At 33.6% G+C, this 20,467-nt stretch overlaps 2 protein-coding genes across 2 annotated transcripts; both read left to right on the forward strand.

Annotated features, from left to right (window-relative positions):
• Positions 1-11,902: 11,902 nt before the first annotated feature.
• LOC112747852 (protein MAIN-LIKE 1-like) lies at positions 11,903-13,170 on the forward strand. Its single transcript, XM_025796057.1, has 4 exons — positions 11,903-11,983; positions 12,105-12,799; positions 12,965-13,062; positions 13,130-13,170. Exons 1-4 carry the CDS (start codon positions 11,903-11,905, stop codon positions 13,168-13,170), a joined length of 915 nt encoding a protein of 304 aa, XP_025651842.1.
• Positions 13,171-19,717: 6,547 nt separating this feature from the next.
• On the forward strand, positions 19,718-20,152 carry LOC112747853 (uncharacterized). Its single transcript, XM_025796058.1, has one exon. The coding sequence runs from the start codon at positions 19,718-19,720 to the stop codon at positions 20,150-20,152; it is 435 nt and encodes a 144-aa protein (XP_025651843.1).
• The last annotated feature ends 315 nt before the right edge of the window (positions 20,153-20,467 follow it).

Raw genomic sequence — 20,467 nt, forward strand, 5'->3', positions numbered from 1 at the left:
TAGTTATTTTTTATAAAAAAAATATTAATTTAAACCAGTCCAAGGTATAGTTTACCGATTTTTGTACCAAATCAATTTATCTAATCAAATTTTGATAAAAATAATATGATTTATTCAATTATATGTATTAAATTTTAATTACTTAAAAACATCTTTAAAAAAAAAGACATTTTAAACGTCTTTATCTGAGTGGCTCCCTTCTCAGTATATCTACAGTCTGAATTCATCGTAAATCTTAATTTTATTAAAAAAATTATTGCTAGTCAATAGATTGCTGTTTATATAACACAAAATTAAACCGGTGATATTTATATAAGCGGACTAATGAACAAACTATTAGATGAATTTAAATTAGTTTAAAGTGGCTCAATATTATTAATATTAGAAAAAGATGAAAAACTAACTTTTTTTTTCAATATTTTTTTCACTTTTATTTTTCGTCTCTTTTAATATTTGTGTATCTATTCTTTATGGCTGATTGTTGATTAAAAAACAGTTAACTATCCAACAAAACCATTATTAATATTATGAGGAAATTGTTTACAGCTGTAACAAGCCTGTGGTGGTACGGTTATAAATAATAAAAACAAAACTAGTCAGAATGGCCATGCAATGAATGTTGTACATAGGTCCAACCCTTTAGTTTATGAAGTAAACCAATGCAATGAGATGAATTAAACATGTGCATAGTGCATACAGTAGAAATTTCCAGTTATATATGTGCATTTCATATTTAGCTTTGTAAGTAATCTGATCTGATGAGTCTCCAAACAGCATCAATATTCAATAAGATGACATTTTGTTTTGTATGTATTCATCACTTTGAAGTGTGGTTTCTGTTCCATCTTATGCTAATATAGTTCTGACTTCTAAATAAATATTGCACATACAAAATGAGGCACATTCACATTTCTCGCGTCAAAATAACGTGCACACATAATTACTCATACAAAACTATTTAACATAGGACTTTGTTAAGTATACAATAATTTTTGTGAATAATATGAATAAGGAGTTCTAAAATTGGTCCAATAAAATAAAAATACACTATACCTTAAATTACTCACATAAATCTTAATATTAGAATAATCATCCGTACACTTAGTGAACATCCGATATATTCATTGTTCACATTGTTTAGTATTTTCATTATCTACCTATACTTTTTCTTTAACATAATATATGTTAACATCTTAACTATAAATTTTATACCAAGACATTTTCATATGAGTAGCGGTGTCTTTTGTTTTGTAACGTCGTTGAGGTCTGTACTTGGTTGATGACATAACAATGGCAAATGTGATGAGTCAGCATGGAGTGCAAAGATTATGGCTTTTATGGCTGAATAGGTTGTTTATATGGGTCATGATTATTCTGCTATATATGACTGATCGAGAATGGGGGATGAGTGAGTGAGGTCACACGGAGTTTGGTAAATCACACATTAGGTTGTCACTAATTAATATGACAATTTAGTAACTAGATAATGTATGTACAGCTGTTGCGATGTGATTCGTCATGCCAAATCCAATTTAATTTGAAATAGACTAATGCTACCTAATATCTTTGGCCCCTTCACATTTTAAGACTTGGAATTTTTACAGCATCGTCAAATTTAGAGGTTTAGAAACAGTTAACATTGTTCAAATTTACTGTCACATTGAAACATTCATATTTAATTAGGTCTACATAAGAGTTATCCATACAGTACAACATTTTTATTTAATGTGATTCTTATATCAAACAGAGATGCAAGTATGAGCAATAAGCAAAGGATCAATCTTAGAGACAGCCATTAGTGAGTTTACATATTTGGAGATTAATTCTAGTTGAAATTGACCTAGAAGTAACATGCATTTGCATAACCGGAAATGTGGGGGAGAAAAAACAGTGTCATTCTAGTTGAAGTTAATTAAAGGAGTCCAATCTAATTCTCTGTAATGAAAACAGAGCATTCTAGTGGCATTATAATATATTCAAAGTAGTTGATACTTTAGACTGCGTTTGATTACGAGAACATCATAAGATAAGATACTGAAAACAAGATATAAAAAATAAAGATACAAAATAAATAAATAAAAAAAGCCTTATTTCTTGTTCGTATTCTTGTGTTATTTATGTTATGATGGATACAAAATATACTAATTTAATGTCTCTAGAGTCTAGACACTAAACCTTAAATTCTGCCTATATATTTTCTGTCAAACATAATTTTATGTCTCTGTATCTCTACCTCAATTTCAGTATCCATGTCTATAAATAAATGCAGGCTTACATACAAAAAGCACCAACAAACTCTCGTTCACTAAATTGTGTTGAGTATATGGATGTTAATTATTCGGTGAATTATATGTGTGGTTATGAAATTTTGATAATATTTAAAAGTATAGCAAAAACTGATATTATATTTTAATTCTTTGACAATATTTTTAATTTTAATTTTTCTACAACTAAAAAATGTACAACCTTAATTTTAACTAATTTTAAGTCTTGTCAAAGATTTGTAATTATCTTCGCACATAGACATCATTCAATGTACCTAATTATTATTGTATCTTATCATGAATCACTAATAAATGATATACAATATGTAAAGTTGATTAACTTTTATGTTGCAGAGGCAGTACAGAATTGAAGTTGAAGCTTGTAGGGGAGCTTAAAGAAAGAAATTGAAGTACAAATAATTGGAATGCATGATTGGTTAACAAGGTTTGAATGCGAAGGAAAGCCAGCTAATAGAGTCCGAAAGGTGCAGATGGAAGTGGTCAAAAACATGGGATGGGTCATGGTAGTAGACTAGTAGGTGAGGGGCAAGTAGCGGTTTCGATGTGGGGCTGGCTCATGTTCATCATCAAAGTTCAACCTCCTCGATTGACACTAAACAAGTTGCATTATAAGTTTATAACATTACAAGTACACCAACAAGAACCTGCTATACATCTATCTATCTTGTTGGACATGTCAAACCCTTCAACTTATTTGGTATCGCTTCTTCATCACCATGGGTTAACCTAATTATGAGATGGCTCCATTCACCTGTCTCGTACAATGTAAATGCCTCCTAATTAGTTCATAATGTGGTAAAAAAATTTTAGAATAAATACTCAAATTAGTTTTTCAAAAAATTATAGATCAGATGTTTTAATCTCTAATAAAAGTTTATTCTTTACAAGTTTTGAAAATTATTCTCACCGAATAAGATCAGTCCCTCTATTATTTTGAAAAATAACAAATTTGTCTTATAATAATAATTTTTAGGATTTAATTGTTTTATAATAAAACTCATTAGAAATTTATTTATCTAACATACATTAAAAATTTGATTAAAAACAACTGAGAGACTAATTTGTAGTGCGTCCCATCTAAAATTCTTTGCAGATTAATTTAGATGTTTATTCATATTTTATTTTATTTTATTTTACTTTAGGATTTATATTTGTGGGAGCCTTAGTGGATTTTTGGGCTGGACCAAGTTAGAATGTACTTGGGCCTACTCGTACTCTCCGAAAATGATGCAATTTCTTGACAAAAATACTGACTCAATTTGCAATTTATTGTGGTGCTTGCCATCAAGTTCTATGGATAAGAAAAAAAAAAGGGTTAGATTCATTGCTTCTTTTTCTTTCATTTTCATTTTTAACTCTAGCAATATAAACTCACTTCTTTTAATTATATTTTGGAACTTTACACTTAAAAAGGTTTAAATACTATTTCTTAAAAGAAAAAAATAGCTGCGTAGTGTTTGTTTTCTTTTGTTCTTTCTCCATTTACCCAAAAAAAAATAAAGAAAAAAAAGAAAAGAAAAGAACCATTTGTTTGTTTTTCCTTGTACAACACTTTTATTTATTTATTTTAAGCATGCGAATATATCGTTTTAATTGAAGTCAATGTTAGTATTATGTATGAATAGTCAAAGAATCTCGTTATAGAGAGCTAATGGAATATTTGTACAATAGATATAATGAGTACAATGGGCTGTTTATTTGGCCTAATATTGGTTAAAAAATGAATATCTAGAGTAAAATACTACTAATTTTTTAAACACAATACACCCATACTATCCACAATAATCATCTGGATACCAGTGATAATAAACATCTGATATCCTACTGAATCGAATATCTCTAAATCCTATTGTACACATTGTACATATATTCTATTAGTTTCTTATACTTCTTCATAGTAAAAACGGCAAAAATAAATATTATGCTTTGACTTTTGTTAGGTAGCTAGTAATGACTAATGAGTATTGAGTAACGCCAACCCGTCAAACAGATAACAAATACTAAATAAATAAACAAAAAAAGAATGAGTAATAATGGCAAATCTTTGCAGCCTTCACCGCATAAACCGTCCATCATTTGGTGAGTCAATATCTGGGAAGGTTCAGTTTCAAGTTTTTCAATAGCTTATACGGGGAGTCCTATACCTACTTTCACACCACTGAAGCTGAAAGTTTCATGTCTCAAAATTCCCCTTCAAGGCTTCAACAGTTCAACCCCATTCATTCAACTCGTATGTATATAACAAATCGAGAGCCGTTTTGACGAAACTCAAGCCATTACTTAATCTATACAAACTCGTTTGTAGAAGAGTCATTTCTGTGAATAAGCTTTTAAATTGAATTTTGTATAAAATTTCACAAAAATTTAATAATTATATAATTTTTAAACATATTTTTTTTATTTATTTTATTTTACACTCGTGTATATATATATATATATATATATATATATATATATATACTTAATCTGATTTATTTTTAAATAAAGATAATTTTATTAACAAATATTATTATAAACAATTCTATTAAAATTAAAAAATTAAAAATATTATATTATAATTTGATTATTTTTTATTTATATTTAATTTTTAATTATTATTTTTAGATTCATTTTAATTAGTTTTATGACTTTTATCATTTTTTTTAAATAGGAATCAGTCATAAAATTCTAGAGAGAAGCTTTTGCTCCTGCAATCCACTTCATCAATTTATTGTCCATTACTGTCATGAATTTTAGCTTTCCAAATCAATTTTTTTTGGCGCACTGACTTAAAAGGAGAAAAGAGGCGGCAGCCATAATCAAGTTAGACTTCCAAAAGGCATATGACAGAATCAAGTGGAGCTTCGTGGATTTTGTACTGGAGAAGATGGGGTTTGGACGCAGGTGGAGGGCATGGGTTATGGAGTGTGTAACCACAGCTTCAATGTCGATTTTGATTAATGGTTCGCCGTCTAAACCGTTTACAATGGAAAGGGGCTTGAGACAAGGTGACCCGCTTTCTCCTTTATTGTTTGTGCTGGTTGTGGGTGTACTTCATAGGATGGTTGGGGAGGCGGTCAGGAACGGACGTATTTTCCCTTTGGTGGTTGGTCGAGACAGTGTGGAGCTTTCACACCTTCAGTTTGCTGATGACACCATCCTGTTTTGCCCACCAGATGATGAGACTATGCAGAACTACAAGCGGCCATTGCGATGGTTTGAGTTGATGTCAGGGCTCAGTATCAACTTCGATAAGTCCAGCTTGATTCCTATCAATTGTGAAGAGCAGTGGGTACGTCGTATGTGCAGTTTGTGGGGTTGCAAGGAAGGTACGCTCCCTGTTAAATACCTCGGAGTCCCCTTAGGAGCTAATCCAATATTGGTTAAGACTTGGAAGCCGATAATAGATAAGGTGGAAGAGAAACTAAGCCTTTGGAAAGCTAAGGTGCTAAATAAAGCGGGAAAGCTGGTGCTCATAAAATCAGTCTTGAATAGTTTGTCAGTGTATTATCTGAGCTTATACAAAATGCCGAAGGCAGTTGCTGAGAAGCTAATTTCCCTACAGAGAAGATTTCTGTGGAGTAAGGAGGATGGGAGGCAGGGTATGGCGTTGGTGAAATGGGAGTTGGTGCAGGCCTCGAAGAAATTCGGTGGGCTGGGGGTAGGAGATGCTATGATTCGGAACACAGCACTGTTGTTTAAGTAGTGGTGGCATTTTTCTAAGGAAGAGTGCCCATTGTGGAAGAAGGTGGTCTGTTCCTGTAATAATTTGAGGCCGAATGAGTTATTGTCTTCTCAAGTGCTGCCTACTAGAGGAGACCCATGGAAGGATATTTGCCATATAGAATTTAAGGAGCAACATTTGAGGGATAAGATGGTTACAGGTCTGGCAATGGAGATTGGTGACGGACGAAAGACCCGATTTTGGGAGGATGTTTGGTTGCAGTGTGGTTCCTTGAAAGATCGCTTCCCCAGGCTCTTCTCTGTTTCAAACCAGTGTGGGTCGGTGATTGGGGATTGTGGGTTTTGGGATGGGTTAGAGTGGGTTTGGAACTTCCAATGGAGGAGGGAGCTCTTTCAATGGGAGTTAGATCTTCTGAGTCAACTACATGAGGCTTTGAGACCTGTGAGGCTAGCGAATAATAGGGAGGATAGAGTTGTGTGGAAATATGATAGACTTGGTATCTTTTCAACTAACTCCTTTGTGCAGGTGCTACAAGAAGGAATGCTGTCCGAGGACGTAACCAGCTACAGCTTCACAAAGACCATCTGGAAAGGTTTGGTCCCACCAAGGATAGAGCTGTTTGCCTGGTTTGTCCTGATAGGTAGAGTGAACACTAAAGAACGGCTAAGTCGGCTCGGGATTATTAGCCAGAATGATAAGAGCTGTGTCTTATGTGATAAAGATGTTGAGCAGGTCCATCACTTGTTTCTTGGCTGTGATTTTGCTTGGCAGGTGTGGAGTGCATGGATATCTATGTTTGGCCGGGTCTGGGCTTTTCCAGAGTTAGTGAAGGACCATTTCCTGAGTTGGACAGATGAGCTGCGAAGAAAAGAAGATAGAAAGCAGCGATTAAGATGTTTCTGTGCGATCATTTGGCACATTTGGATGGAGCAAAATAGGAGGATATTTCATAATCAAAAGAAAGGCGTAGAAGATATCATCACAATGACCATCCTTAGCTGCGACGAGTGGAGACGTGTGCATCCCTAGGGTTGTTGATGGCTATGCCAGAGATGACGTGGGAATTTTGTTTCTTTGTCTAAGGAGTTTGTGGAAGTTGTCTGTTGTTTTGTTTTGTTTGATACTGTTTGCTCCACTCTAATATGTTGAGCTCTTTTACTTTTAAAAAAAAAATTTTTTTGGCAAAACTTGGTCCTGGACATGCTAAAAGTCTTTAGGTGCTTGTGTTTTTTCAATATTAGACCTTATAACAAAACTAAGATGCAGTTTCGATTAGAGGTCTGTGTTTATTTAGATTTGGCACCATAATACAAAGGGTTTAAGTGTTTTATAAAATTTGGCAAAATACTCATTACCCATAATGTGATATTTGATAATTTAAAGAGAAAGTGTTCCCATTAAAAAATTTTAGCTATGGCTTTTTTTACTACCACTACTGTATCTGTCCCCATATCTCATGTACCAGCAATTCTAATTATCCCAACACTAATTTTCACAAATATCACTCCATAGTTGCTACCTCTATTACCCCTTTTAACTTGAACTGCATTCAACTCAACCCAACCCTCTTTTTTTTCTGTCTTGATTTTGTCCTACTCTAAATACTCATCTTATGGTCACAAGAGCTAAAAATGGTAAATTCAGGTCCAAATTATTTTCAGCTGAACTCAAACAGCTTGAACCAAAAATAGCAAAAGAAGTCTTTTTCATACTTCATTAGAAGCAAGACATAAATGAAGAATATGCTGCCTTAATGAGGAATCATACTTAGGATATACAAGGCACGACTCATAACTCAAGACTTTCACCAAAGATTAAGGATTGATTTTATAGAGACTTTTAGTCCTGTTATTCACCCTACCACTATAAAGATTCTGCTCACTATTGCACTTACTCATGGTTGGCCTATCAAACAGTTAGACGTTAATAATGCTTTCTTTAATGGAGAGCTTTGTGAAAAAATTTATATGCAATAGCTCTATGGTTATGAAGTTGGTGATTCTAAATTAGTGTGCAAGCTAACCCATTCTCTCTACAGCTTAAAGCAAGCACCATGGATCTGGTTTGAAAGGTTGACAGGTGAATTACAAAACCATGATTTTACAGCAACAAAGTCTGGTGTCTCTCTTTATAGGGATACATCTTCAGGCACCATCTTAACAGAGACATCAACCACTGCTATTTCTACTCTTATTCAGCAGTTTAATGCTAGTTTTTCTCTTAAAAATATGGGTGATTTGTATTTCTTTCTAGGTGTTGAAGTTAGACCGGTTAGCAATAGCCTTTTACTTACCCAATCCAAATATATTTTGGATGTTCTAAAGAAAGCCGATTTAGAAAATTGCAAGCCACTTCCTACATTTATAACATTTAATTTGAAGTTACATCCACTAATGGTGAACTCTTTAAGAATACAAGTCTCCACCGTTCTATTGTGGGAAGCCTCCAATACCTTACTTTGATTAGGCCTGAATTAGTTTATCCAGTTAATAAGGTTTGTCAGCTCATGCAGCAGCCTTGAAAGCCACACTAGAAAACTTTAAAACATATCCTTTGGTACCGTCAAGGATCAGTTACTTTGGGCTTGAATCTTCAACTAGCATCTTCTTTCAAGCTTGCCGGTTACACTGACTCAGATTGGGTCTCAGACATTGAAGGTCGAAAGTCCACCTCTGATTTTTGTGTTTACTTCGGATCGAACTTAATTTCTTGGTTCTCCAGGAAGCAAGCTTCAGTCTCTCGCAGCAGCACAGAGGTTGAGTACAAAGGGGTGTGCAACTTAGCCACTGAACTACTTGCTAACAAGAAACTTTTGTTTGAAATTCACATTACACTGCTTGTTCCTATGATATACTGTGATAATTAAGGAGTAGTGCTCATAGCAGCCAATTTGGTGCAATACTCATAGTCTAAATATTTGAGTTTGATCTTCATTTTTTAAAAGATCATGTTACAAAAAGAAGACTGCAAATCACTCATATTCTTAGTGATGCTCAGGTGGTAGACATTATAACTAAAACTGTCTCTTTCACCAAATTTCTAGAGTTTTATAACAAATTTAGGTTGTAGAATTTTAACATTTTAAGTTTGAGAGAGGATAAAAAGAGTAAAATATAGATAACTTGTAATTAGCTATTAATAATCTGCATAACTAATAACTAGTTATAATTAGTAGAGTGTATATATAAATACATTAAATTTATAATTATAATTAGTTAATCAACATAATACACACTCTTATATTCAAAATCTTCTCTTCATCTCTCTCTCTCTACTAGAATCTAATTCTTTCACCTATCAATATCAACTCTATGATACCTTTGAAATTCTTTTACTGTAATGCAATTTTGAGTAATCTCTTTTTTTTGGGTGACTTTTTTGTGTGTGACTTTTGAGTAATCTCCTTTACACAACAACAATAATAATAATAATAATATATTTGAGTAGTTAAAAATGATGATATATTATTAAAAAATAGTAACAAATATTTGATATAAGTTTAATAGACGAAATGTATACGATATACCACATTTAAAACATTGTATACATTTTATGAATTATATCATTCGCATCTTCAATGTCCTAGATGTGTCACTTTGATATAGAATTCCATGGATATAATGTATTATAAATTAAAATTTTAATTATTTTGTTCGTATTTTTAGTTTTATTGAATTTTTAATTATTAGATCTCTATATTTTTTTTATTGAGTTTTTAATTATATCAAATTTTATAATTAAGTTTTTATCATAACAAAAACGTTAGAATTAATAGAATATTCTGTTAAATAAACGAATATGTCTAACACTTAATTAAATATTAGGTATAGTTTAACATAATATTTCATTAATTTCAATGTTTTTGTTATAATAGGAATTTAATTATAAAATCTGATATGATATAAAGATTTAAGTGAAAATTTAGTGAAATTATAGAATTCGACAGAATAATTGCACTACAAGACCAAATGAAAAAAAAAATCAAATTTAATTAAAAACAATCATTACATAGAGGAATAAAAATATCAATTGTTTGATAAAAAAAATTTCAATAAAAAGCAAAGATATATTATTATGTGCAAAATAATTTAATAAAAAAAAGAAAAAGACAAAAGACTAGAAGAGGCACTCATGATGAGCTATAAGAACTTATGATGAGTTATAAATAAACTGTTTAATGGCTTGGCGATGGAAGCAGAGAATGGAAGATAAACTCTATTTTGGGCAGACAACTGGGTGCAAGGTGGTCCTCTGAAATTGACTTTTTCAAGACTCTTTTTTATTTCAAACCAACAAGGATCTGTGATAGGGGACTGTGAGTTCTGGGATGAGATAGAATAGATTTGGAATTTTCAGTGGAGGAGAGAGTTGTTCCAATGGGAGTTGGAATTGGTTCATCAACTTCATAAGAGATTAAGGTCGGTGAAACTATCAGCTGGTAGAGAGGATAATATTGTGTGGAAATTTGATAATAAAGATATTTTTTCTACTAACTCTTTTATGCAGGTGCTGCAATCAGAGACTCTTTCGGAAGAGATTACGAGCTACAATTTCACTAGTTCAATTTGGGGAGGATTGGTACCTCCCAAGATTAAGCTTTTTGGTTAGTTTGTTCTAATTGGTAGGGTGAATACTAAAGAACGGTTGAGCAGATTAGGCGTTATTCATCAGCATGATAATCTTTGTGTCTTGTGTAAAAAGGAGATGGAAGTTGCACACCATTTGTTTCTATCGTGTGACTTTACGTGGCAGGTATGGTGCGCTTGGTTCAGATATTTAGATATACCGTGGGCTGTTCCAAGAACCATGAGAGGGCAGTTTGAGAGTTGGACTTGCATGCATAATAGTAGAGAGGAACAGAAGATGTTGCTGGCTGGATTCTTTGCAGTGATCTGGAATATCTGGTTGGAACGAAATACCATAATTTTTAGCAACAGAGAAGCAGGTGTTGAGGACATTTAAGGATGGATGTTTTTGAGCTACAATGAGTGGACTGGTTCTAATCCTTTTGGTTGTTGATGGCAACGCCGGAGATGACAAGGGATTGATCCTTTTTGTTCTTTTTTCTATTTATATTTTTTACTGCTCCACTTTAGTGTGTTGAGCTTCTTTGTTTCAAAAAAAAAATAAACAAATAAAACACTATATAATATTCCAGAGATATAGGAACTTAGTTATTAAAACGATATGATATAAAATCATGTAATTTTTTTTTATAAATCTCAATATAATTAATTATTAATTGGCAACAAATTTGATCATTAATATAGAATTCTTTTTACTTAACGTTGAAAAGATGGGCGTGTGAAGACTAACATCAAAACGTACTACAGCAATATATTTAATACCAAAATGTTATGCATTTTAGAATTATATTTTTAATAATACGCAGCATCTAAGTTATACTAGTTAGGCTTTTTTATATAAATAAACATTGGAAACACTTTAATTCCTGGAATACGCATGCTTTGAAATTTTTTCTTAAATACGCATGCTCATATCAAGACCGTCGGCCACAAAATGGAGATGCCTACCATCTCACAACCGGCGCCCGCGAAATGGAGGGGACAGGTGCAGGGTCTGCGAATTCGTGGCTGCCACCAAGGAGATGAGGCACTTCCTGGACGGCGCACACGAAATGGAGCATCTCTAGCTCACCGGCCACGAAATGGGCCATTTAGTTGGCGGCGACCACGAATTGGGATCTTCATTTCTGGCGGGCACGAGTTGGGTGGTCAAAGCGGCAGCAGCAAGAAGCTCACATGCATTGGCGTGTTGGGTGGCAGGGGTGTATTAGAAATGGAGCCAAGAGTGTTATAAAAGGGGGGTGGGGAGAGCCTTCATGCGCGGTGAAATTGGAATAGGGATAGAAAAATAAAGTTGTGAGAGTGGTAAATGAAAGCTGATAGGGGGTGAGTTTGTGGTGGTGAGTTTTAAAAAAAATTAACTTAATATGAGTGGGGGAGGGGTGAACGTGGAGGAGAACTTGAACCGGTTGGACGAACTTCACATAGCGGCACATTTATTCCATAAGGTTAGTTTACGTCATTAATCGAATTGCTGTTGTTAGGGATTGTTATAACTAATTTCTTCGATATTTAAAAATTTTATATAGTATTCGTAACTGTTGTCTTTCTTGGCTTCTTATGTTGTAGCTCACACATGTTCTTACTCCTCATGGCACGCTGGTTGATGTTTTCATGTTAGAGGCTGAGGATCCAACCATGGAAATTAGGCGGGAGAGGTTTGAGCCTTATTTGAGACGCACCGGATTTTATCATGCCTCGCTGATCAAGCGCTTCGAGTACGACAATCCACTTATTAGTGCCTTTGTCGAACAATGGCGACCGGAGACTCATACTTTTCATCTCCCTTGGGGTGAGTGTACCATAACCCTGGAAGATGTAGCCATGCAGTTAGGTCTACCTGTTGATGGTCATCCTGTTAGCGGTACGTTAAGGTCATGGAGTAAGTTTCACCAAAGAGATATTTGGGAATGGTGTCATGAACTTCTAGGTGAGGTTCTTGCCGGCCACGTAGGGACAACGAAGTACAACATCAAGTTGAAGTGGCTCAGAACTCGTCTTCAACAGATGCCGCTTGACTTAGATGATAATGGCCTCATGCAGTATGCACGATGTTACATACTTTACCTGTTGGGAGGCGTGCTTCTTCCAGACAAGGCCAACAACACATTCCATGTTCGATATCTGCCTTTATTGGCTGAGTATGATGCCATAGGTACCTACAGTTGGGGTAGTACCGTCCTCTGTTGGTTATATCGTGTTATGTGCCTAGCAACAGATTATAGTGTTGAGGGTATGGCTGGGTGTCACACGTTGCTCATATCGTGAATATACTACAGATTACCGTTCTGGGCCCCGAATGTCACGACACCGTACAGTTTTCCTTTAGCCACGAGGTATTTTATCGGTCTCCACACTTTGTGACTTTTATCAATTATCCTTTCATGTCGGAAATAGATTTTTTTATTAAGTTTGTCATTGTCAAACAGGTGGGCAGGGAAAAAAGGACAAAATGACTATGCTGAGCAGCGCTTACTTAGGCACCGTTTGCGGTTGGATAATCTGCAGGTCGACGAGGTTGGTGCCCGTAGTTATTAATATGTATTCAATAACACCTTATATGGCTGTTGTGACGGGGTTCCTTTTCTTTGCAGTTTGTTTGGCAACCGTACTTGGAGCCCTGGATTCTGTCTAGAGTTCCTGCCGAATTCCTCGGCCACCCGCATGGAGATTTCTATACCGCCGTTGTGCCTCTAATATTTTTCAGGTGGATTGAGATCCTAAATGTTGATCGGGTGTTGCAACAGTTTGGGAGAAAGCAAGGACCTCCAAACCCTCCGCTTAATATAGATACCTTCCATCGACAATCGGCTCGTAATGATGACGGATGGTGGCCGGTTCGACTATCCGAGTGGTTTGAGGTATGGGCCAACCGGCGCACGGATGCATACCGGCTGCGGATTGATCGTGCAGATACATTGCGTTCCAGCCAGGATTACTATAGGTGGTACTCTCAGAGAACAAGGAGGTTTCTGTCCACCCCCGATGCATTGCATGACCCGAGACCATCCAGCGACATTGATCCCCGAACTGCTTGCATCGACATACATACCTACTTTGGTCTGACTCTACCACCTTATATTCTGCACTCCTACGAATGTTGTAGTTTTTTACTGCTAGCATCGCTGTTTCCCGATTAGGAAATTTCAACCCAATCTCGAGCTCCATCTCTCCTGACAAAGGGTAGCTGCTCGGTCCGTCCTCTGCGTTACTGGAATGCATTGCTCCAAGATTTAGGGACAGGTAGTGTGCTGGTGTGGATGAGGATACACCACCACCTTCCGGTTCGACCCTTGTTGCCGGAACAGCATCGCCATGCAGAGGCTGCGTCTCCGGAACGGCTTCTGCCTCACCATCACTGAAATCTTCAATGTCATCCTCGTCAGACGTATCTGCAATAGCAGCATCAAGAACCATATCGACCCCAACATGTGTAGAAGGGGCGGGGCGTGCTCCACGAATACCTACACTCTGTTCCCACGGAACGAACGCATTGAAGCTTGGACTTGGGGCCCTACTAGTATCCCGAGCCAGAACAAAATCAGCCGCCCCACGATTTCTCACACCCTCCACATTATTCGAACTGGATGAGCTTCCACCAATATCTTGAAGATTTAGACAAAGCTCCAACGAATAGATGCTTCCTATGCTGCGATGATAAGAAAACATCATCGACACATGCTGATCGGATTTTATTTGCATTTTTTGATAGGAAAACGAGTTGGCCACTGCAACCGGTATCCTGTAAGTCAGCTTTCTGATTTCTTTTTTTCCAACCATGCCGGTATGCATCAGAATCAGATTCTTCAACTCTTGCAACGATATCTGTGGCGGAATCATTATCCACAGTGGATCATCGCAAACGAATGTAATACCTTCTGCTGTATGAGAAATTTCACCGTTTGGGTATATAAACGTAAACGTTCTCCGAAGCCATAGAAATAGCAAACAAATCTTAATACCAGAAATTCTTTAAGAAAGAAAGGGGGTGAAGAGATTGAGAGCAACTTTCGAGAGTGAGAGGAGAGTGAAGATAATGGCTTCTTTCGGGTCATCTACGAGCCTTTATATAGCCAAATTCTGGTCTCAATTCGTGGGCGGTACACGTGATTTTCATCCAATTCGTGACCACCGCCCCAGGTTTTCCCATTTCGTGGATGGCAGCCACTAAATGGCTATCCCTCCATTTCGTGTGCGCTAGAGTTGAGTTGGAACCTGCACCTGTCCCCTCCATTTCGCGGGTGCCGGTTGTGAGATGGTAGGCATCTCCATTTCGTGGCCGATGGTCTTGATATGAGCATGCGTATTTAAGAAAAAATTTCAAAGCATGCGTATTATTCCAGGAATTAAAGTGTTTCCAATGTTTATTTATATAAAAAAGCCCTAGTAATCAAGTCTAATTAAGTTATTTATATATATATGCGTATACGTTTTTTATTTTGTATTCTTCTTGTTATTATTTTTTTTTTAAATTCGTTCACGCAGATTCTTCTTTCTCTTTCTTTTTTCCTCCTCCTTCTTCTTTGCGTGTTTTTTTTTCATTGTCATTCTTTTGTTGCTGCTGTTATTATTGCATTTTTTTCATTTTTCCTCCTCTCTTTGGTGATTTGGCAGCATTATGTGTTTTGAATTGTGCAAAACAATGAGACCAAATGCACCTTAATTCACCAAAAAATGAACCGAAATTACATATAAAATGAACTGAAATTTTGAATTTGAATAGAATGCATGAGTTTTTGAGTTTATAAAATGCACAATTTTTTGTTTATTTGTTATTATACAATGGTGTTGTTATAATAATATTTTGGTTCATTTATAGTTCAAGTATGTTATCGATGAATAATTTGTCCCAATGGTTGGGATGACTTTCAAGACAAATTGAATGGAACGGAATGAAATCTAATATAATTGAATAAAGTGATAATGAATAATTTCATTCTTCTTTGCTAAAAAAAGACTCAATCATCAATAAAAACACATCAAATTTATTTTTGGACCCAAATGAACCTCAATTAAACTAAGAAATAAACCAAAATTACTTAAAAAATAAAAAATTTTATCAATACTTATCAGCAGCATCAAATGAATCTTAATTAAAACAACAAACGAACCAAAATTAGTTTAAATTTGAACAAGCAGTAAAAAAAACTCAATCATCAACAAAAACATATCAAATTCATTTTTGGATCCAAATGAACCTTAATTAAACTAAAAAATGAACTGAAATTACTTAAAAAATAAAAAATTTAGTCAATACTTATCAATACCATCAAACGAACATCAATTAACATACAAATAAACCGAAATTAGTTCAGATTTAAACAAGTAGTAAAATGGACTCAATCATTAACAAAAACACATTGAATTTATTTATAGATCCAAATAAATCTCAATTAACTAAGGAATGAACCGAAATTACTTAAGAAATAAAAAAATTGGTCAATACTTATCAGTAGCATCAAATGAAAAAATATGAAAAAATCAAATAAAGAAGAAAAAATGTATAATGTTGCAAAATCACGTGTTGGATTTAGATGTGTTTTTGTTCATGATGCAATTTTGTTTTTGTGCTTGTTTTCGAATGCAATCATTAAGTAATTTTGGTTAATTCTGGATTTAAATAAGGTTCACTTAGTCTGTGTTTGTTTTGAAACGAATTTGTTTATATATCGTCATCATTAAGTAATTTCAGTTCATTCGCAATTTAATTTTTGGTTCATTTTAGATGTAATTTCAATTCATTTCTGAGTGAATTTCTAGTTATTCAATTTTTTGTTTGTGTGCTTGTTTTCGAACACAATCATTAAGTAATTTCGATTCATTCTAGATTTAAATAAGATACATTTAGTATGTGCTTGTCTTGAAATGAGTTTATTTGTGTATCGTCATCATTAAGTAATTTTGGTTTATTCGAAATTTAATTTTCGATTTATTTCTGAGTGAATTAAGGTGTATTTGGTTTTGTTGTTCTACACAATTCAAAATATGTAATGCTGCAAAATTACCAAGAAGAGGAGGAAGAAAAGAAAAAAAATGCAATAATAACAGCAGCAACAAAAGAATGACGATGAGAAAAATACATGAAGAAGAAGAAGGAGGAGGAGGAGGAGGAATACAAAGAAGAAGGAGAAGATGACGAGACAATAATAATATACGCATGCGTATAATTATGCTCTTTTAATGAGAGTAATTTTTGTTAGTATTAAGTTTACTTTATTGAACTTGGATGACGATAATGTTAAACAAGGCAGATTTGTTATATTTTTATACTACTATATATTCAAAAGAAATAAACTTTATTTTTAATAAAAATAACCTCAACGAGTGTCCTACAAAAAATCCCATAGTGTAATACTAACAAAACAAATAGTATTCTCAATCTGATCGATAAATTAGAGTATTCTGAATCTGTATCTGCGTGAAAGCAGCACACACACACGAGAGATTACATTTTGAAATACTGAAAAACAAAATCAACCATCCACATTGTACAGTACACATAATAATGTTAGGTGTATCTGCCGTTTCTCTTTTTAATCTTGTTTGTGGAATTGATAACGATTAATCTAGAAGGCACATCAGAGCGAGGACGCACGCGCGCACACGATAGAGACAACTCATCTCATATGTAGATATCACTATTAAGTATATAGTATTCACATTTGATTATCAATTGCTAAAGTCTACTACATAATGCACTTGTGTTATGTCAATATATATGAGAGACCCTGACCCAGTTACATTTTGCAACCTAATCTTTGGACGCACGCACCATAGAACAAACTAGATCCACAACCCACACTACAAAACAAATAAAAAATTAAAAAATATTAAAAATGATTAAATTTTTTTTATCATTATGTAATTATTAATTTAATTTTTTAGTCTAATAATTTAATAATATATTTTATTTTAGGTAGATACTCTCATGAATCATGATGACATTTTCACATAAAAATAATATTACAAACTATTAGATGAATTGATATGTTTGATTAATCATCTAAAGATTCACAATATTATTTTTATAGAAAGATATCATCATGTGGGTATTTCTTTTTTTTTTAATATTAATAATTAATTAATAATAATAAAAAGAGAAAATTTCACTCCCTTCTTCTGCGAGATGCTAAAATGACACCCCTTCCCCTCTATTTTATAAATATACATTCTCCTCCCTTTTAACTTTTAAAAAACTTTCTCTTTAATCTATTTTAAACTTTTTGTATTAACTAATGTTAACTTTATCCATTTTTAAGAAAAAATGAATTATTTTTTAAAAAATACCCATTAACAAAAATTTTATTTTTTATCATTAAATTTTTCTTACCAAAATATCCTTTAATAAATTATTCTTTTATTGATTAAATTATATTTTTAAAAAAATTTAATAATTATATTATTTTTTTAAAATACCCTTCAATAATTTTTTAATTATTAAATTATAAGTTTACCAAAATTTTCGTTAACAATTTTTTTATATTTTACTATTAATTTTTTTATATCTATATATATTATTTTAATATTAAATAAAAAATTTTAGTAAGATTATTTTTCAATATCAATATGTATTAATTGTTATACATATTAACAGTGGTAAGATTTTTTTATTTAATGTTAAAATAATATATATTGATATCAAAAAATTAATAGTAAAATATAAAAATAATGGTTAACAAAAAATTTGATAAAATTATAATTTATTGAAGGGTAGGTATCTTAGAAAAAATAATTTATTTATTAATTATTTTAAAAGTATTTTGGTAAAAATATAATTTAATTCATAAAAAAATAATTTATTAAAAAGTATTTTGGTAAGCAAAATTTAATAATAAAAAATAAAATTTTTGCTAATGGGTATTTTTTTTCAAAAATAATTTATTTCTTTTAAAAAATGGATAAAGTTAATATTAGTTAACACAAATTTTAAAATGGATTAAAGAGGAGGTTTTTTAAAAGCTAGAAGGGAGGAGAATGTATATTTATAAAATGAACAATGCTAGGGAACCAAAAGGGTATTAGCCAAAAACCAGCTAAAATACCTTTGGGTGAATCCAAAATTTCTACGAGTTAATATATATGGATGTTTTTTCTATTAAGTATCAGAATGTTTCTTTTTCATACTAAATGGATGTTCTTTTATATATTTTTCGAATTTTTTTGTATTGCAAATGTGAATGCCTCTATTTCTTTAAGAATTTCATTTTTTTTTAAATTTTATAAATATTTAATTATTTTTGCTAAAATATAACTGAATATTTCTTTTGTTAAGTACTAGGATGTTTTTTTTATATTAAATGAATATTTTTTTTATATTTCACACAAATTGCCACTAATTATTTTTCTAAGGCTTTGACATTTTGGATCTGCAGCGAGGAAGTTCAAGAGGGGATTCCGGCGGTGCTGATAGAGTGTTGAACCAACTACTAACAGAGATGGATGGAATGTCTGTTAAGAAAACATTGTTCATCATTGGAGCAACAAACATACCTGACATTATAGACCCTGCATTGCTTCAGCCAGGACGTCTTGACCAATTGATATACATTCCTTTATCGGATGAGAGTTCATGTCTCCAGATCTTCAAGGCGTGCTTGAGGAAGTCACCAATCTTAAAGAATGTCGATCTTTTGGCTCTTGCTCGTTATACACATGGATTTATTGGTGCAGACATTACTGAGATATCATCACGAGTTCTCGATCTGGTAGAGACAGTTTCGGCTGGAAGCGGAAGCGATCGGAGGAGTGGGTCGCGGCAGGGAGACAGAGAGAGCCTGACAGTGAGAGAGAGAGATCTGTATGTGTAATTATTGGAGGTGGATAGGTTAATGTGAGAGAGAAGAGGAAGATTTTTATAGGTTTTAATTATGTTTACTTAATTAATTTTAAATTTTTTTAATTTTGAATTTAAAAAATTTAAAATTAATTATTAATACAAATTGATGTGGTTTTATTTAGTTTTTGACTGATAACCTCTTAGTTCTATATACTTTTTCTTATAAAATACAGAGAAAGAGATGTCATTTTAGCATATCATAAAAAAGGGAATAAAATTTTTTCTAATAAAAATAATAAATTTCGATAATTTTTTAATATTTTTTTAAAAAGGAAGCCGCAATAAAAAGGTAGAAGCAAGTGGCGAAGTTACGAACTCATTAAGTCATAAACATCATACATCTCCAATGGGTGCTTGTGCGTCTTCTCATTCTCACTCCAAGTTTCCGACCACACCGTCAAAAACAAAGGCACCTTCGTCATCATCGCTAACCGCCAGCAAAAGCCGCGACGCAGTTTTCGAATCTTTCCGGAGACCGTCAAGCATCATGGTGATGGACATGGAGGGTAAAGGGATCAAGGAGTACCACCGCCCAATCCCAGCCAGCCACGTGGTTTCAGAGACTCCTGGTTGCTTCCTCTGCAACTCAGAGTCATTGCATGTAGGCACGTGCATGCCACGCGTTCCCGACGACGAGGACCTTCTCCCTGGCCGAATCTACTTCCTCGTTCCCGCCTCCAAATCTCGTGAGCCGTTAACTCTGCCTCTCCTCTGTGATCTCGCCGTTAAAGCGGGTTCTGCACTCGCCGCCGCCACCACCAACTCTGTTCAACGGCGTTAATTAACGCCCGCGCTTCTCTTTGGCTCTATTCCATTTCTTTCTGTATATGTTTCCATGCCCATGTAATTGATGCAGTCCATATTAAATTAATTATTAATTAGTTACTTAATTCTTCACATTTGTTGATTTGATCCTTTTAAACTCTTTTGTCTGAACATCTTATACCATCTATTTATCTTGTATTGTGAATTTTGTATAAAATGAATGATATAACATATAAGATGTAGTGTTTAAATAAATAATACTAGCTCCATTTTTTCATACAGAAAATCGTACTGGCAACATCAGCATGAATGGGTGTACGATGTAGCTGGC

This window comes from Arachis hypogaea, chromosome 15 (assembly GCF_003086295.3).
Source record: "Arachis hypogaea cultivar Tifrunner chromosome 15, arahy.Tifrunner.gnm2.J5K5, whole genome shotgun sequence".
Classification (NCBI taxonomy): domain Eukaryota; kingdom Viridiplantae; phylum Streptophyta; class Magnoliopsida; order Fabales; family Fabaceae; genus Arachis; species Arachis hypogaea.